At 45.0% G+C, this 19,587-nt stretch overlaps 1 protein-coding gene across 2 annotated transcripts; it reads right to left on the reverse strand.

The window, feature by feature from the left end:
• Nucleotides 1-2,891: 2,891 nt before the first annotated feature.
• On the reverse strand, nt 2,892-19,354 carry LOC311315603 (inter-alpha-trypsin inhibitor heavy chain H3-like). Of its 2 annotated transcripts, XM_084446284.1 has the most exons (25): nt 19,224-19,354; nt 18,018-18,181; nt 17,702-17,806; nt 16,724-16,886; nt 16,202-16,309; nt 15,926-16,054; nt 15,413-15,529; nt 14,562-14,730; nt 13,880-13,990; nt 13,492-13,673; nt 11,339-11,518; nt 10,870-10,991; nt 9,676-9,899; nt 8,215-8,295; nt 7,449-7,478; nt 6,817-6,876; nt 6,589-6,609; nt 5,925-5,984; nt 5,347-5,418; nt 5,186-5,251; nt 4,958-5,062; nt 4,657-4,852; nt 3,834-3,979; nt 3,575-3,659; nt 2,892-3,224 (listed from the first exon to the last, which is right to left on the reverse strand). In XM_084446284.1, the coding sequence occupies exons 1-25, from the start codon at nt 19,296-19,298 to the stop codon at nt 3,107-3,109; spliced, it is 2,889 nt and encodes a 962-aa protein (XP_084302410.1). In that variant the 5' UTR covers nt 19,299-19,354; the 3' UTR covers nt 2,892-3,106. The 2 variants fall into 2 exon arrangements, with proteins under 2 accessions (XP_084302410.1, XP_084302411.1); XM_084446285.1 differs by lacking the exon at nt 6,589-6,609 and having other exon boundaries at nt 5,925-6,005.
• Nucleotides 19,355-19,587: the final 233 nt, after the last annotated feature.

The raw sequence follows: 19,587 nt of genomic DNA on the forward strand, positions 1-19,587 counted from the left end.
ACTAGCCGAGAGAGTGAGATAAAGGGGGACGTGCTGTCAGGAAAGCCACTCGTAAACCTGAGCCTAGGCTAGCCTACTACTTCCTCCACACAACACAACTGGAAGCACTAGGTCCACTTTCAAACAACATTTAGTAAAAAATCTAAGTGATTTGGACCAGTTTTCCTTTAATGACAAATATATGGTTCTAAGATGAAAGAGTCGTATGTTCTCTACTCTGATGTGTGTGAGTCAGTCTGCAGGTAAATGTCCTCCTGGCTTAACCCCACCCCTCCAGAGCACACACGCACGCACGCACGCACGCACACACACACACACACACACACACACACACACAAACACACACACACAAACAGGAAATTATACGGTCCACAAATTTCCTCTCGGGGGTTAAATTCCTAAATCCAGTTCACCCTAATGTCGCCTCAACCAAGCCCTGCTATGGGGCACATAACACACACAGTAACATATGAGATCCTGCCACTCTCCTCAAGACTAACCCTCCCTGTCACACAACACTCTAGTGGGACCAAAGTCCATTGCCCTGGTAATTATATAACACTGCCTGTCTTTGAGGACAGGGTTACCTGTAGCCTACATTTGCTTGGACAGGGTTACCTGTATACAGTATTTTACTGAGGCTTTTGGTGTGGTGAAAATGGTACTGTACCTCACATTACCTGGTCCAGTGATCCCAGACTGTGTTCGTTTGTTAGCTGGCTTTGTGACCCCGTGCTGTGTCATCCCTGTGTTGGGTTTGTTTCCATGTGTGCCCTTTTGAACCAGTTAATCAGTGAAACTCTGCTTCATTTCAGGAGGAGTCGGATTGCAGTTGTGCATTCTATAGCTTTGACTCATTCCATGCTCCCAGCATACAGTAGCCTGACGATGGAATAGGAGCCGAACCTGTTTGATCACATAGCCTACTGTAGTTTTGTTTGTTTTGAGGACATCATACACTTTTCTTAGATGTTACTCCTATAAGGCATTATCTTTGTGGGAGATAATTCAGAATTACTTTATTGTACACTACAAGGTTGTCAAATTGACTTATTTTATTTTACCCTTAGGCAATTGTTACTATTGGTAATTGTTACAATGGGGGAATCGGCCTTGAAAGTTTGAGTGTTTCTGTGGTTGTGTGTGTGTGTGTGTGCGTGTGTGTGCCTGTGTGTGTGTGTGTGGTCGTTCTACATAACAAAGTAAGTGTCAAATTACATTAGAGTAGAGATGAGCTATGCTGATACCTCACGATGTGATACCGGTCAATTCAGTGTTTCAAACTGAGACTCATCAACCAAGCAAGTCTCCCCACACAGTTTTGCTTGGTAACGAAGCACTTACAGACCAGTGTTAATTTCGTTGACGAGAACTATGACGAAAACTATTCGTCAACGAATTTTTTTGGGTTATCGTCACGAGACGATAACTAAATAAAAATGAATGTATGATGACAAAAACTATGACTATATCTATTCACATTTTCGTCAACAAATAAAAACTAGACTAAAATGGTTATGGAGGGACGTATGGGAAAAGTTCAAATCAGAATGTCGAGGTTCGGGATGTGCGCAGTTGGATCATGGATGTATTAATAGAGCGAGTCTGATGCAACCCTTATACCTCCATGGATGCAACCTACAGGTAGCCTGTTGTGTGTCGCCTACATTTGAATAGTACCGTTGCTACACCGGCCGGCGGGAAGTCAACTAACAGCATACGACTGCGCCTGAACTGTTCAGTAAATTACCACAGTTCAGAAATGTCAACGTTCGCACACACCGGGAGGAAGAGGAGAGCAGACATCTGGATAAACTTCATATTTGATGCAAAGGAAAACAAAACCATTTGTAAACCGTGTGGGGTGAAAATGACTGGCAAAAATACAACAAACTTAAAGCGACATTTGGAGAACAGTCATCCCGAAATTCACGAGAAGGTAAGCACCCCCCCACCCCCGGCTAACGTTACTGTATTAGCTAAACCCAAGCTGGTGTGTTTCTGAAATACTTCAAATACAATACAAGCTAAAAGAAACCAGTGTTTCATGTAGGTTTGTGGCGGGGGAGAACTGAAGTGTGATCATTGCAACGCTAACGTTAGTGGCTAGCTAATGTTAGGCACAGGTTAGCTAGCAACAAGTGGGGCTATGCTTGTGGCGGCTGGCGGGGGTATCTAGCGTTAGCTAGTCTGGGTAAGCTAGCTAAGCAACTACTGCTGCTGTCTAATGTTATACTGTAGCTAGATGGATAAGACACGAACAGTTAGCTATCTGGCGCCGCCATAGCCCCTCTCCGGTGTGACGTTAGCTAGCCTGTGCCTGATGTTAGCTAGCCTGACTAGCCAACTAGTGCTGACATGATAATGTTATAGCTTGCTATATCAGGCAAAAAACACAGTTAGCATCAGACTGGGGGAGAGGAATGCTTCATTATGAAACTGTCTGACAGAAGCAGCCACGCTTCTGTCAGTCTGTAGCTATGTATCTTACCACCACCGGTATGACTGTGTCTGAATGAATACTGGACTCTGTAAAGCGCTCTGGGTTTCATGAAGGGCGCTATATAAATCCAACTTGATTGATTGATTGAACTAAGCCTGTTAAATTTGAGTTGTCTAAATCTATGGTAGATTTTGTCGACTAAAATCGTAATGATATTTAGTCAACTAAAACTAGACTAAAACTAAAACAAGTCAGATGACTAAAATATTACTAAAACTAAATGGCATTTTAGTCAAAAGACTATGACTAAAACAAAATCATAATTTGCTGTCAAAATTAACACTGTTACAGACCTACCCAGTGAAAATAGTCATGACACTGACAGTACAACAGAGAGAGAGAGAGAGAGAGAAACTCAAAGTCCAAACTAACAGAGTCTGAGCATGAGTGGAATTATTCATGGTGTACTTTATTGAAACTCTTTTTAGGTTAGATTTTTTACAACAGGGAGCAGTGACATGGAATTCTACTAAACACCAGTTAAGAGGTGTAACCTTGGCTTTGGGGGAATGCAGTTCATATGCTGCGCTTGTCTTCATGCTAGACCTGGCCACCCGACTGGCCGCTGGATGTGCTGAGTTTGCAGCGTTTGAGAGCGGTCAGTTACAGGTGTGGGGCAGGGAGGTCCGAGAGCAAGCTGCTCTGATAGGCTGACTGGACAGGAACCAGCCAGCAGGTCACAGACGGCATGGAGCGAACGCTGAGGTTCACAGCAGAGGAACTACAATAAACACACACACACACACGCACACACAATCTCCTTAAACGCGGTGTTGAGAAAAAATGACTACAATAATCAAACCAGACAAGTCAACAAGAAAGCCATTGGATTGAATAGACTATCAATGTGTCCCGCCCCAGTTTTGCACACACGTACGCATGCACACACACACACACACACACACACACACACACACACACACAGACACACACACACATACACACGATATCCTTAAACGCTGTGATTGGGGAAAAAATGACAAGTCAACTAGAAAGCCATTGGATAGATAGACGGTCAATGTCTCCCGCTCCAGCACACACGCACGCACGCACACACACACAAACACTTGCCTGGAAACAGTAACCTCCTGATGGTTGATCTTCAGTGTTGGTGAACTGGCTCCTTGGATCTCCTCGTAGAAGACAGGTGTTGCGGCTGTAATACCCACACATTTTAGATTCTTAAACAAGACGTGCAGAATGGACCGTTCTGTCACACACCACCACCAACGATGAAGAAACCCCAGGTTCGAACCTACCATTTCACTTAGAAAGAATTATAGTAATTATATTTTCTGTATGTTTGTATCATTGTTTTTGTATCAATCACCTATTAGACCAGAGATGTCTCCTGCCGGCCGCTGTCTCAAAGCAGGCCACATGACCGGGACTCCGTTTCTGTCACTGAGCAGGATGACAACCCTGGCGTCGCCCACGCTGACGTCCATCTCCTTGTCTCGCAGAATCACTGTCATTCTACGGGAACAACATACATCATCAACAACAATAACAACAGAACTATAAACACACCAACAGTCTTCTCCTCTCCATCACACTCTCACAGGTCTATAAACACACCAACAGACTTCTCCTCTCCATCACACTCTCACAGGTCTATAAACACACCAACAGAAATCTCCTCTCCCTCACTGTTGAGCCTTGGAAGTCGTGGCACCTAGGCTGTGGAACGTCCTTCCGTTGGTCCTATGTTCTGTGGCCTCTGTTGACTCTTTTAAAAGTCAGCTAAAGACTTATCTGTTCAGACTAGCCTTTGTCTAGCCTCCTGTGTTTTTATGTTCCTTTGTCCTTGTTTTTTGTGGGGGGGGGGTTTGCCATTGTTTTTATTTATTGATGTTTTGTGAAGCACTTTGTGAGCCCTGTCTGTGAAAGGTGCTATATAAATAAAAGTGACTTACTTACTCTCACAGGTCTATAAACACATCAACACATGGTCCTGAACATTCAGCACAGACCAGCATTCCGTTAGCCCTATGCCCTATACATATATATATATATATATATATATATATATATATAGCCTTACATATATATCAGCCTTTACATTGTCAAATGTCTCCTGTAGCATTACGGTAATCACATATGAATCATTATCTCCAAAGCATTTCCATAGTGTAATTAGTTTGACAAAACACCTGTCTTTTATGTAGTTGGTCAAATTGGTGTCCTTGGTCCAGAGAAAACTTGTGGAATTCACTCCGTCACTGATGGTGAGGGTGGATGGCTTCCGAGATGAGACTTCCAACATGAGCTTCACGCTCTGATAATGAACAGCGATCTTCTTGAAGCCCTCGTTGGCGAGACTCCAAATCCGACCATTTATGGTCAGTTCTGGGAAAGACACACACATATTCAGTTCACTTCCATACGCACCTGGAAAGCCACAAGTGAACCAATGAGGATTGAATGAATGGATGAATTGAAAGATGGAAAGACCGTTGCTGGGGTCGTGCAGAATTCTGACTTGCTGCAGTCCAGGTATGTCATAACACAAGGGTCGCGCTGAACCCACAGCTGGCAACAGGACCCTCAGAGCGGGCCCTAACACAGACAGACAGACAGACGGAGGGAGGGAGAGAAAAGAGAGAGAGAGAAATTCAAAAACAATTGAATAACACTCAGAGATCATTGATATTTGGTGAAAGACACATTACAGACAAATACCTGGTCGTGGTGTTAGAGCTGGCGTTTCTTGTGTGGTCGTCGGTAGAGGATCCTTTTCAGGTGGATCTAAACAGATCAAGGTACTCTTTCATGTCTTTTGGCCCAGGCCAGTCAGAATTGGAGCAGAGTGGAAAAAGTGTTTGTCAGAAAAGCGTGTTTACCGTGCCTCGCTAGACCAGGGTGACTCATCAGATCATCCTGATCCAAAGTTGGGAGTGTGGGAGCCGCCATCACTGTACAGATATAATAACCAACAAGGTATAGTAAGCAATAAGGTATGATAACCAACAAGGTATAATAACCAACAAGATATAACAAGATGTAATAAGCAACAAGATGTAATAAGCAACAAGATATAATAAGCAACAATGTATAATAACCAACAAGGTGTAATAACCAACAAGATATATTAGCCAACAAGATATAATAACCAACAAGGTATAATAACCAACAAGGTGTAATAACCAACAAGATATATTAACCAACAATTTTATCCATCCCTTTACAGCAGATCAATGTGTGTTTGGCGTGCGTATGTGTATGTGCACGTGTGTGACTTCTGCAGTGTGACAGTTTACAGTATCTATCTATCTATCTATCTATCTATCTATCTATATCTATCTATCTATCTATCTATCTATCTAGCTCTAGGTAATAAGGTAAACAGGCCAGTCAGAACTGGAGCGGAGTGGAAGAAGTAGCAGAGAACAGAAACAGATATGTTGATCAGCATGTTTACCGTCACTCATTCTCGGAGGCATTGGGAAATTTGGCATCTGAGGCACCATCATCGCTTGATCTGGAGAGATATAATAACAAGCTGATGAACGCTATTATACATGTAGATGAATCTGTGCATCTGACTTTTAATACAAGCTTGTCCTGTTAAAGCAGCGCAAGATTGAAACGAGGGAATACAAACAGTAACAGAGAAACACAGTTCTCTCTCTATCTATCTATCTATCTATCTATCTATCTATCTATCTATCTATCTATCTATCTATCTACTGTATCTATATAGCTGTCTAGATAGATAGAGCTATCTAGCTCTAGGTAATAAGGTAACAAAAGTTCAAAAGTTGAACTAATACAATTTAGGCATTTTAAGATAAAAAATACTTAGTAGCTATTTCAATTTTAGTTTGTTAAAGGGGGGGTAATAGATAGACAGGGCGACTTGTTTATACAACAGATTCAGTTCTAAACAGATACAGCTACTCATTCACGTTTTTTGGGCCTATTACTTTTTCATCAATAGTAATAAAAAAAAAAAATCATTTTATTCATGAAGCACTTTTCATTGTGAGAATCTCAAAGTGCTGAGGATAATTGTAAATAATATTTAATAGTGACCCGTTTTTTTTACAGAAAATATGAACACAAACAAAAATAGGTGTGGTTACCTAAATCCACTTCCAAGTAGTCTGTAACAAAAAAAACACATGTTGAGCACAACAAATTTGGTCATGTCACATTCAAATCAATCAGATTGGTGATTCATTGTAATCCTTTCAAAGATACACTTCTGCCTAGATCGGATGTGGAGGTACAGAGAACAGGCCAGTCAGAACTGGAGCGGAGTGGAAGAAGTAGCAGAGAACAGAAACAGAAATGTTGATCAGCATGTTTACCGTCACTCATTCTCGGAGGCATTAGGAAATTTGGCCTCTGAGGCATCATCATCGCTTGATCTGGAGAGATATAATAACAAGCTGATGAACGCTATTATACATGTAGATGAATCTGTGCATCTGACTTTTAATACAAGCTTGTCCGGTTAAAGCAGCGCAAGATTGAAACGAGGGAATACAAACAGTAACAGAGAAACACTGTATCTAACTATCTATCTATCTATCTATCTATCTATCTATCTATCTATCTATCTATCTATCTATCTATCTATCTATCTATCTATCTATCTATCTATCTATCTATCTATTGTATCTATCTATCTATCTATCTATCTACAGTATCTACTGTATCTATCTGCTTAAGGTAACAACTAGTACCATTTAGGCAATTTAGAATACTTTGTAGGTATTTCTATTTTAGTTTGTCAAAGCAGATGATAGAGGAATAGATTAATAGAGTAATTGTTAGTATAACAGACTCAGTTCTAAACAGATAATCATTCTACTGCTACTCATGTTTTTTGGCCCACTTTTTCATCAAAAGTAAGCTGGTTATTGACAGAAAATATGAACTATATATATATGTGTGTGTGTGTGTGTGTGTGTGTGTGTGTGTGTGTGTGTGTGGTTACCGCTGAAACCATAGCTAGGCGGAGGGATATCTGTAACAAAAAACAAAAAAATGGTCACATTAAATCAATCACATTGTTCATCCATTGCATTTCTTTCAATAATAATAATAATAATAATAATAATAATGAATTGTATTTATAAAGCACATTTCTAAGACCCAATGTGCTGATGATACACTGTGATACAATGTGATTCAATGATACACTTCTGCCTACAGTAGATAGGGGGCGTGGAAGCAGTTCAGGCCAGTCAGAACTGGAGCAGTGGATAAGGTGTGTGCCACAAAAAGTGAGAGGCACAGAAATCTTATTGACATATTTTCCAAATGACAAGCCGTCCGTTGTCACAGGCGGTCCCTTCTTCCAGCTGCTCTCCCTCTTTCCCAGGTCCCTAAGCTGCCATTGTCCCCCAGACCCCCCCAGACCCCCCAATCTCTCCATCTACACCTCACTTCCTCCATAGCCACTTGCTTCATATCCCGACCCAGACCCTCTGTTCCCTTGTCAGATCATTGTATTTTGTTATGTTGCTTGTTGTCAGTGCTTTCCTGTTTCTCTTTCTCTGTGCTCTGACAGGTCTATGGACCTGCACTACATCTGGTCCCGCCTGCCTGACTGGACATTCTTTTCTCCCGTCTGCAACTCGGAGCATTTACTTTGTTTCTGCTGTTCTGGACATTTGGACTCGCTTTCGGTAACGTCTCTGTGTCAATAGACTCACGGAACTGTCTCAGCCTCGGGAGTTTGCGTTCTGGGGTCTACCTACCAAACGCTGGAGGGCCAGGGAGCCCCCGGTGTCTCTGTCCACCCTGTCTAGTGTCAGGTGTGAACTGCATGAACGGATGAACTACAAGGTGAAAGAGATCAACAGTATTAGTCTTTGAAGACAAGCTTGTCCAAAATGTAAAGGAGAGCGGACAGATAACAGAGATACAATGTTTCTGGTGAGTAGAAACATGCAGTAGAAACATGCAGTAGAAACATACAGTAGACTTTTCTATTTGGACTACTTGTTTCGGTCCTTGATTGTGCCTTTTTGTTGTCCTACCTTCATCTATCTTCTAATTCCATCTTCTAATCTCCCTTCCAATAAGGTAAACATTGAACTACTGTAGTCCCAACAGAAGACCTATGAAATTTCTTTCGCTGATACACTACGTAAGCTACGCTAACTACGCTACGGAATCCCGGCGACACCAATCAGTAATGACTTTCACAATCAGGCGTTCCCACTCATAGATATGCCCCGACCATCTAACCTGGGCTAGCGTCTCTCATTTGCTGCTACGACCTGTCACTCTTTCAATTTTGACCCGTCGATACGCCCTCAGAACACCAGATTGGGCGGCGAAGTTGGCACAGACTCTATTACGTAGTATGCAGAGCGCAGCGACTCAACGTAATATGAGTCTGGAGAGAGACTAAGGCCGGATTCATAAGCTGTGTTCGGAATCGCTCCCTCGTTCCCTCACTCCCTGTTCCCTATATAGGGTTCACCATGTAATGAACTACCTAGGGAACGTAGAAAATGTAGGGTACATGCACTGTTCCCTGCAAATCAAGATGAATTGTGGGTAATAAATAGTGGACTATATAGGGAACGAAAATTCCGTGGAGAATTAGGACACTACAAACAAAATGGCTGACGCCCTATATAGTGCACTATATAGTGAATAGGGAGCGATTCCGAACACAGCTATAGTCGACGCAAACTACATAAGCGCAAGCAACGCAAGCTTCGCAAGGCCACGCAAGATCTCGTTGCGTCCTTAAGTGTCATGCCGAAATTTGTCACTTGACGCAAGCAATAGTGCAATTCCTTGCGTTTCCACAAAACAAAACACAGAACGTAGCTTGCGTTGTTTACGTCGACTATGAATCAGGCTTAACGATGAACTTGCACCATGTAGGCATTTAAAAATACTTGGTAGGTATTTAAATTTAAGTTTGTCAAAGCAAAGAAAATATGATTAATAGAGCGACTTGTTAGTACAACAGATTCAGTAATTCTCACATCTGCAAAAATTGGAGGTGTTTTCAGAGAGAGAGAGAGAGAGAGAGAGAAAGGAGGTGAGAAACGCATTACAGTATGACCGGACTATACAATATTATCTTGAAAATGATTTTCAGTTAACATTATGCTACAGTAGCTGACCATGATAAGGGTCACGTGAAAGACGGTATTATGTACAGTACACAGGCCTACTCCTCTCATCACTAGCTTTACCTTTCCCATGTCGCGATCCACCCCTCGCTGACCCACCCCTCGCTGACCCCGTCATACGTGCAGAGTGCTTCTCGCCCTCCTGGGGCTTGTGGGCCACCTGAGTGTCGTCGCCCTCAGGCTTGGTCACCACCATGGAGGTGTGGGGCGTGACGAAGCCGTAGCGCAGAGCCAGCTGGAGGGCCGTCTCCTTCACCTTCTCCTTTTCTGCCCCGGAATACTGCACCCTGGACACAGCATGGGGTCATAGGTCAGAATACTGCACCCCTGCACACAGCATGGGGTCATAGGTCAGAATACTGCACCCTGGACACAGCATGGGGTCATAGGTCAGAATACTGCACCCTGGACACACATGGGGTCATAGGTCAGAATACTGCACCCTGGACACAGCATGGGGTCAAAGGTCAGAATACTGCACCCTGGACACAGCATGGGGTCATAGGTCAGAATACTGCACCCTGGACACACATGGGGTCATAGGTCAGAATACTCCACCCCTGCACACAGCATGGGATCATAGGTCAGAATATTGTACCCCTGGACACAGCATGGGGTCATAGGTCAGAATACTGCACCCCTGGACACAGCATGGGGTCATAGGTCAGAATACTGCACCCCTGCACACAGCATGGGGTCATAGGTCAGAATACTGCACCCCTGCACACAGCATGGGGTCATAGGTCAGAATACTGCACCCCTGCACACAGCATGGGGTCATAGGTCAGAATACTGCACCCCTGCACACAGCATGGGGTCATAGGTCAGAATACTGCACCCTGGACACAGCATGGGGTCATAGGTCAGAATACTGTACCCCTGGACACAGCATGGGGTCATAGGTCAGAATACTGCACCCTGGACACAGCATGGGGTCATAGGTCAGGATACTGCACCATCGAGGTACCCCACCAGTGCGACACGCAATGAGTGCAATGCGAAACGGCTACCCTGAAACAGTGCAGCGAGGCGTTCATCGACACTTTCATGAACTCTACATCAGAAATCATGTCAGAGGGGGCCCCCTAGTGGTCTGGGGCTGGTTCATTTGAAACCTATGAGACGTAACAAAATCTGCAAAAACACATAAATGGACAGACACACAGTACACATTTACAAACACACACCCAAAAGGGTAAAGCTCCATCAGTCATACAGTACCACGCTCCTCCTCCCCACATGGTGGCGCTGTCTTACTCTCTCTCCAGCAGCTGCTTGACGGTCAGGTAGGCCCACACTCTGCTGGCGCTGCTGTTGGCGGTGGGATCCATGGCCTGCATTGTGGATTCCTTGTCCACAAACTCCACCTTCTGGCTTCTCTGTTCACAAACACATCCTCACTTTAAAATATGTATTAATATTGACTTGGCTGCTTGGGCTTCCCTAGGTTGATTTTTCTTAAGTCCACAGATCAAATGCAAATCAAATATAGGCATATGTCATACATTTTCATATTGCCCCTGATGATGCTTTGAAAGCATATTAGTGGACTGAGATGGACTAATACTGGTATTTAGATAAATACTATCTGTTTAATTCCTATAGTATTGTCTACTCATCCCAAAATAAAAGTGTCTGCTGCTTCCAAAAAATACCTCAACAAAGCGTTTCACTCGTTAGGGTTGAACCCTTCAACTCTGGGAGGGGATTGAAGATGTGTCCTCACCGATATGCCTATGACCTGGGGGGCGAAACTCTGGATATTGTTGTCGGTAATCTGGCCGGCCACCACAATCTCTGAGCCGTTGTAGTACTGGCTGAAGTTGGTCTGGGTCAGATTAACCCCGCCTACGTAGATCATCTGTACGTCTGTCAAAAGAGGCGTGGACACTTCTTCATAGAATCCCTGTTGAATGATACAAACGTCATTAGGACTTAGTAAAAGCAAGTCGCCTTGAGAATCAATGGTTCTGGAGCCTAGTGGCCTATAGGGAAGACTATCTCCTGATTACTTAGCGTGAGGCAGCTTGATGTACAAGTCCACCCCCTGGACATGACGCTAGTACAGTATGTCTACAGTATGTCTCAGAGACGTACCCCCAACCCAACCCTTGATGCTGAGTGCCAAGCAGGGAGGCATTAGGTACCATTTTTAATAGTCTTTGGTATGACTTTGCTCGGGATTGAACCCCCAACCTCCCAGCCTCAGGGCGGACACTCTAACCACAAGGCCACTGAGCTGGTGTGACTGTGAGACTTACTGTAAGGTGGACGATTTTGTGTTGTCATTCATGATACTTTGTGTGATATGGTTAGGGTAGTGTTAGTGCTAGGGTAGTGTTGGTTTTAGGGTAGAGGTAGTGTTAGGGTAGAGTTAGTGTTAGGGCAGTGTTGGTGTTAGGGTAGTGTTGGTGTTATGGTAGTGTTGGTGTTAGAGTAGTGTTGGTGTTAGGGTAGTGTTGGTGTTAGGGTAGTGTTGGTGTTAAGGTAGTGTTGGTGTTAGGGTAGTGTTGGTGTTAGGGTAGTGTCGGTGTTAGGGTAGAGTTAGTGTTAGGGCAGTGTTGGTGTTAAGGTAGTGTTAGTGTTAGGGTAGTGTTGGTGTTATGGTAGTGTTGTTGTTAGGGTAGTGTTAGTGTTAGGGTACTGTTGGTGTTAAGGTAGTGTTGGTGTTAGGATAGTGTTAGTGTTAGGGTAGTGTTGGTGTTAAGGTAGTGTTGGTGTTAGGGTAGTGTTAGTGTTAAGGTAGTGTTGGTGATAGAGTGGTGTTGGTGTTAAGGTAGTGTTGGTGTTAGGGTAGTGTTGGTGTTAGAGTAGTGTTGGTGTTAGAGTAGTGTTGGTGTTAAGGTAGTGTTGGTGTTAGGGTAGTGTTGGTGTTAGGGTACTGTTGGTGTTAGGGTAGTGTTGGTGTTAAGGTAGTGTTGGTGTTAGAGTAGTGTTGGTGTTAGGGTAGTGTTGGTGTTAGAGTAGTGTTAGTGTTGAGGTAGTGTTGGTGTTAAGGTAGTGTTGGTGTTAGAGTAGTGTTGGTGTTAGGGTAGTGTTGGTGTTAGAGTAGTGTTGGTGTTAGGGTAGTGTTGGTGTTAGGGTAGTGTTGGTGTTAGAGTAGTGTTGGTGTTAAGGTAGGGTTGGTGTTAGGGTAGTGTTGGTGTTAGGGTAGTGTTGGTGTTAGAGTAGTGTTGGTGTTAAGGTAGTGTTGTTGTTAGGGTAGTGTTAGTGTTAAGGTAGTGTTGGTGTTAGGGCAGTGTTGGTGTTAGGGTAGTGTTAGTGTTAAGGTAGTGTTGGTGTTAGGGTAGTGTTGGTGTTAGGGTAGTGTTGGTGTTAGAGTAGTGTTGGTGTTAGGGTAGTGTTGGTGTTAGGGTAGTGTTAGTGTTAAGGTAGTGTTGGTGTTAGGGCAGTGTTGGTGTTAAGGTAGTGTTGGTGTTAAGGTAGTGTTGATGTTAAGGTAGTGTTAGTGTTAGGGTAGTGTTGGTGTTAGGGTAGTGTTGGTGTTAAGGTAGTGTTGGTGTTAGGGTAGTGTTGGTGTTAGAGTAGTGTTGGTGTTAAGGTAGTGTTGGTGTTAGGGCAGTGTTGGTGTTAGGGTAGTGTTGGTGTTAAGGTAGTGTTGGTGTTAGGGCAGTGTTGGTGTTAGGGTAGTGTTGGTGTTAGGGTAGTGTTAGTGTTAAGGTAGTGTTGGTGTTAGGGCAGTGTTGGTGTTAGGGTAGTGTTGGTGTTAAGGTAGTGTTGGTGTTAGGGTAGTGTTAGTGTTAGGGTAGTGTTGGTGTTAAGGTAGTGTTGGTGTTAGGGCAGTGTTGGTGTTAGGGTAGTGTTGGTGTTAGGGCAGTGTTGGTGTTAAGGTAGTGTTGGTGTTAGGGCAGTGTTGGTGTTAGGGTAGTGTTAGGGTACCTGCAGCTGCAGTGTAGCATCTGAGTCTTGGTAGATTCTGCGTGCAGCACCGTTGTTGTCCAGGGCCATGCTGGACAAGAAGTCAAAGTTCACATCAAATCCAAATCCCAGACAGTAGAGAGGGAATCTCTTACTAATGGCCTCCCGGACATTTGCTTGAATCTTCTTCAGATTCCTCTCACCTGGTAATCCGGTTGGAACAGAATACAATAGAATCGATTAAAATAGAATAGAATAGTACTTTCTCGGTCCCAAGAATCAGACATTAAACAGGAATGTACAGGTATCTTCAGTTAAAATCTGTTTTTGTGTGTGTGTGTGTGTGTGTGTGCGTGTGTGCGTGTGTGTGTGTGTGTGCGTGTGTGTGTGTGTGCGTGTGTCATCATACCCGTTGTGGGGTCTCCGTCAGTGAGCAGTATGAGGAGGGAGGCGGAGCCTTCACGAGGGTGTTGGTTCAGTAACTCAGCTCCTCTCAACACAGCAGCGTTGATGTCCGTGGCTGAGGACAGGACGTTAGTGACACCGTTGGAATGAGACTGGACACAGGGCTGAGTAACGCTGTTTTTTTTACTGCTTTGCACTGACATGTGTTTTTCAGTCCTGTTCCTGTTCTGAATCTGCACCCTGTCCCATGTCGTCTACAACAGCGTTTTCCTTAACCCTAGTCAAATTCCTAGTATGAGTGAAATATATACAGTACATGGCAATAAAGAGATCTTGAATCTTTGAATCTGGAAAGGCTACACTGGCCCACTTTCCACTGGGGGCTAAACCTAGTACTGGAACTCTTTCCACTGTGGGCTAACCCTAGTACTGGAACTCTTTCCACTGTGGGCTAACCCTAGTACTGGAACTCTTTCCACTGTGGGCTAACCCTAGTGCTGGAACTCTTTCCACTGTGGGCTAACCCTAGTACTGGAACTCTTTCCACTGTGGGCTAACCCTAGTGCTGGAACTTAGTTCCAGGCCTTCTGCTCTCTTTCCACTGTGCAGGGCGAGGCTTAAACTCAGCTTCGCCAGGAACCTACGCCCCACTCGAGAACTCTGGACATCTACTCCCACAAACCCACCTCCGCCATCTCTGATGCCTCGTGCAAAGTTCTTGGCGGCGTCTAGGTTGTCCTGGCTGGCCTGGACCAGCTCCTTCTTCCAGGTGGACAGCGAGCTGTCGAAGGTGACCAGACCAAAGTAGTCGTCCTCCGCCAAGTCTCCCAAGATCTTCACGATCGCATCTCGGGTCTGGGCGAGCGCAGTACGACATAAATACTGGTTAGAACGTAGAGGATAGCTCTCTCCCTGGATCACACACTCTCTCTCTCACACACACACACACACACACACACACACACACACACACACTCAGACACACACACTCTCTCTCTCTCACACACACTCTCACCCTCTCTCACACACTCACAGACATACACACTCTCTCACACACACACACACACACACACACTCTCTCTCTCTCTCTCTCTCTCTCTCTCTCTCTCTCACACACACACACACACACACACACTGACACAAGTCTTTCTCTCTCACACACACTCTCACCCTCTCTCTCACACACACACACACACACACACACACACACACACACACTCAGACACAGTCTCTCTCTCACACACACACTCTCACCCTCTCTCTCTCACACACACACACACACACACACACACACACACTCTCTCTCTCTCACACACACACACACACACACACACACTCAGACATACACACTCTCACACACACGTACACACACATACACACTCACACATTAACGCACCCCCCCCACCAAACACACACACTATCTCACACCTTTTCTCACACCCTCTCTCTCTCTCACACACACACACACACACACACACACACACACACACACTCACACACACACACACACACACACACACACACAGTCAGAAGGCACCTGCTCCATCTTCCGGCCATGCATGGAGCCGCTGCGGTCGATGAGGAAGACCACGTTCTTGGGGATGCGAGGAAGGTCTTTTGGGGCAAAGTGATGAACAAAATAGCCATCGGACCTCTGGTGGAGAACGAGAGAGACAGAGTGTGAAGAGCAGCTGCAGGTGATGAAGAGTGAGAGCCTCCATGTCTGGGCCTGTGGTGACAGAGCAGTCTAGGTGGTACCCAGATAGCAAGCGGATCTGGGCCATATATGGGCCGGAACTAAACCACAAGGGCCAGATCTGGCCTGTATATGGCCCAGATCCGCTTGCTATCTGGGTAGTTCACCCTTCCACACCTCCTGCTCACTGCCTTTATTCCACTAAACAGGCTACTCTTGTCATGCCCAAAGAAATGTATATCTTGAAGAGACAAACTAGGGTGAATGAGAAACAAAAACGTAATTGAAAACAGTTCTAAACAGTTGCATCCAGTAGCTTTAGTCCCTATGTCCCGACAGTCACCAGGCCCGTACCACGATGTCTCCGAGGGAGTCGTCTCTGTTGACGTCGTAGACGACCAGCAGGTCCCCGTTCAGGCCGTCCTCTCCACATCCGGCGCAGGTCCTCTGCTGGTCCGCCGTGGGGTAGAAGTGAACCCAGGCCTGCGTGAGAGAACGGATGAACGTGGTTACACAGCAGGCTAGCAAGTTACTGTGCGATGTTTTGTGTAGTTAATGTCCTGTACACAATATATAATAGTCTTAATGGCTTCAGGTGTGATGTGATGTGCATGGTGTTGGGGAATGCACCTGGTCGTTGGCATGGTTACTGGTGATGGCATTAGCCAGGGTTTTGCTCAGTCCTCCTTTCGTCTCCAGGAAGTTGATGCCCGGTTTCTCGTTGATGTATACGTCAACCTGGGATTAAGATTATCCACCTGAGATGATTCAACTTAATCTGCCCCAAAATCCCATGTAAACTCGACATTATTTTATGATTTATTCACGTTTCTATTTCAAGCGGATAGCAATAAAAGGAGGCCGTTACAATGTAGACACCTGATTCCAACAGGACTGTTTAGAAAATAATTACTTAATAACGGTCAATGAAACCAGACACAGTTAGATATATGAGGCATAGCATTCACCAGATTTACATTCTGACACCTACTGGTGTAACATATCCTAACATATCGCTTCTCCGTAACCATCCAAACCAGATAAGATTTGTTTGTGCATTAATTTTCTACCCACGTAAGATGGAGGGTCAGTTGTGTTTCGGGGTAACATAGGACCGGACCGAGGACCTGATCCTAGGTCAGCATTCCTCACCTTGAAGTCGTTGACGGGCTGCATGGGCCGGGGGTGGATGAGCAGCTCGTACCTTCCCAGGCGCCTCCTCAGCAGCTCCTCGTAGGTGAGCTCAAAGGTCACCTTGCTGAACGCTGCCACAGTCACGGCCGTCCGGAAATCCTCCAGCGTCCTTCCCACGGAGCTGTGACACGAGAGGGACAGACAACGCCACGCACGAGGACACGCACGCACACGTGAACGTCAATGCGCTTAGCATGCTAAGGAACCTCTCTTAAAGCGCCAATAAGGGATTTCCTACCAATAGATGGCAGTAAGAGACTTGTTCACAAACGAAAGGCCTAAAATGTATAATATGTACATTTAAGGCAAAGGGGGCGGAGCAAAATTACTAGCGTAATTTGACAATGCAGGCAGAAATGCTGGAACAACCAGACGTGGTGACTGGTAGGGGTGAGTCATTGACGTTGGACGCTATTAGGACGCTTTGGCTCAATGAAACAATCTGATATCAGGTTAACTAGTTTTGACAACATGTGGAAAAAAAATCTGTTATCGCAGCTTTAAGAAAACAGCTAGATAAAAGATGACACCGCTTTTGGCGGCTCAAGAAACTAAGATATCATTTCAGGATAATATCCCCCCAAAAAGTAAAACACACACAGTGGCTGTGGCTCAGGAGGTAAAGCGGGTCGACGGTTCGAATCCCGGCTCCTCCTGTCTACATGTCAAAGTGTCCTTGAGCAAGACACTGAACCCCATATTTCTCCCAATGAGCAGGCTGGCACCTTGCATGGCAGCTGCCACCATTGGTGTGTGAATGTGTGTGTGAACGGGTGAATGAGAGGCTTTCATTGTAAAGCGCTTTGGATGAAAGCGCTATATAAGTGCAGTCCATTTACACACACACACACACACACACACACACACACACACACACACACACACACACACACACAATCAATCAATCAAACACAAACTATTGTATGGATATTGTACCTGACCACTCCAGCACTTTGTCCACGGGACACTGCTTGTGTGTACTGCTGCTCAGCCTCTGCTTTCCTCTTCACCACCCCGTCATAGGTCTCTCCCTTGATCACCCTGAAGAGGAGAGGAGAGAGGAGAGAGGAGGAGAGAGAGGAGAGATGACAAGGGAGAAGAGGGGAGGAGAGAAGAGGGGAGGGGAGGAGAGAGAAGTGAGAGAAGAGGGGAGGGGAGGAGAGAGAAGTGAGGAGAGAGGACAAGAGAGGACTTGTGTAAGCGCTTGTGCACGCAAACTTTGTTTGTGACATGCTGTATAGCAAAGACTCACATTCTGAATTTAGAGATGAAGGCATTCTTAGGGATCTTGACATGGAATTCTATTTCCTTCGACGTCTCGACAAGATTAGCCACGCGGCTGGTGATGACAGTGGTAGCGTAGCGACTGGTCACCGTGGAGTTGATGTGAAAGCTGTATATTTCCCAGCCCTTGCCCTGCACAGGATCAGGAAATGACATCACATAACCAACTGGGCTGGCTGTCCCAAAAATTCCATCAGCTCATTATAGACCACATTTGAAAAGATCTAAATAATTACACACACACTGTAAATTATTATATTATACCATGTGCACAAGCGATCTCAAGTACTGTACAAACACACTTACAAATCTGGTAGTACATTTGAAGCCTGATTGGTCTAGGCATAGTAACACCCCTTTGACCAACTGCCAGACTTGCTTTGTCAGGTTGCTACCCCCGCATTCACAATCATCCCCAACACACAAACACGCACGCATACACATGTACGCACACACACGCACGCACACACACACGCACACACACACAAACAACGAGCACAGTTCAGGGTCCAGTAGGTTTTTCACCTTAGTCTGTTTATCGACGAGTCTAACAGTCCACTCTGTTTGTGCGTGATAGGACCAATCGCCATGACCAGAAGAATCTGGGTGCTGGCCCCTCAGTTTGGGTGGACCCTAGCCCTGGTCCACGCCGGTCTAGTATTTGAGGCCTGGTATACCACCCTGCCAGGGACCATTCTTTGGGCCATTGACTTTTTTCACTCTGTCTACATTTCTGTATCTACAGTACAGAAGCAAGACCAGTGGATATCAGTGGATATGTGCTATTTAAGTGCAAAATGCATTATATATAAATTGTGGGGGGCTGCAAAGCCACCTTGGAGAAAAGGCTTTCATCTCTGGAAAAATGTCTTCACTTCGGTGAGTAACGAAATAATATTATCTGTAGATACAGTAATGTAGACCAAGTGAAAAAAAAAGTCTATGGCGATTTACTGGGGTACCTCCGATCAGTATAGCCTAGCCTGGACCAGGGATAGGTGAACTAATGACTATTGTCACCATTTTTTACATTAAAAGCAGTATTAGAGGGACAGTCGATGTAATTAGTATGAAAATAAACACAACAACTGACATACGTCTGCAAAATGTATAGTCACTGCTCTCTGCTCTTTTCTTAAGCGATGTTTCTTGTCGTTGTTTTGTTTGATCCTACCTGATTGGTGGGTGCTGTGGTAACACAGGCCAGGAGCAGCCCGAGGAGGGCGACCCGTACCATAGCGCTCTTCATGGCTGTCTCCACGGAAATGCTGCCCCCGAATCACACACCTCCCTTTAAACCCAGGAGCCAACAATGCTATTGGCCAGGACAGTGTAGCGTTATCTTCCACTGTCTGGTAGTCACATGAGCAAACACCGGTCCCTCCGCACACACACACACACACACACACACACACACACACACACACACACACACACACACACACACACACATAAAGCATGTATATATCTATAAAAGAAACGGGGGGAAAAAACATAAATCATGTTAACACAATGAAAGCATTTTTTTTTTTTTTTAC

This window comes from Borostomias antarcticus, assembly GCF_949987555.1.
Source record: "Borostomias antarcticus genome assembly, chromosome: 11".
NCBI lineage: Eukaryota > Metazoa > Chordata > Actinopteri > Stomiiformes > Stomiidae > Borostomias > Borostomias antarcticus.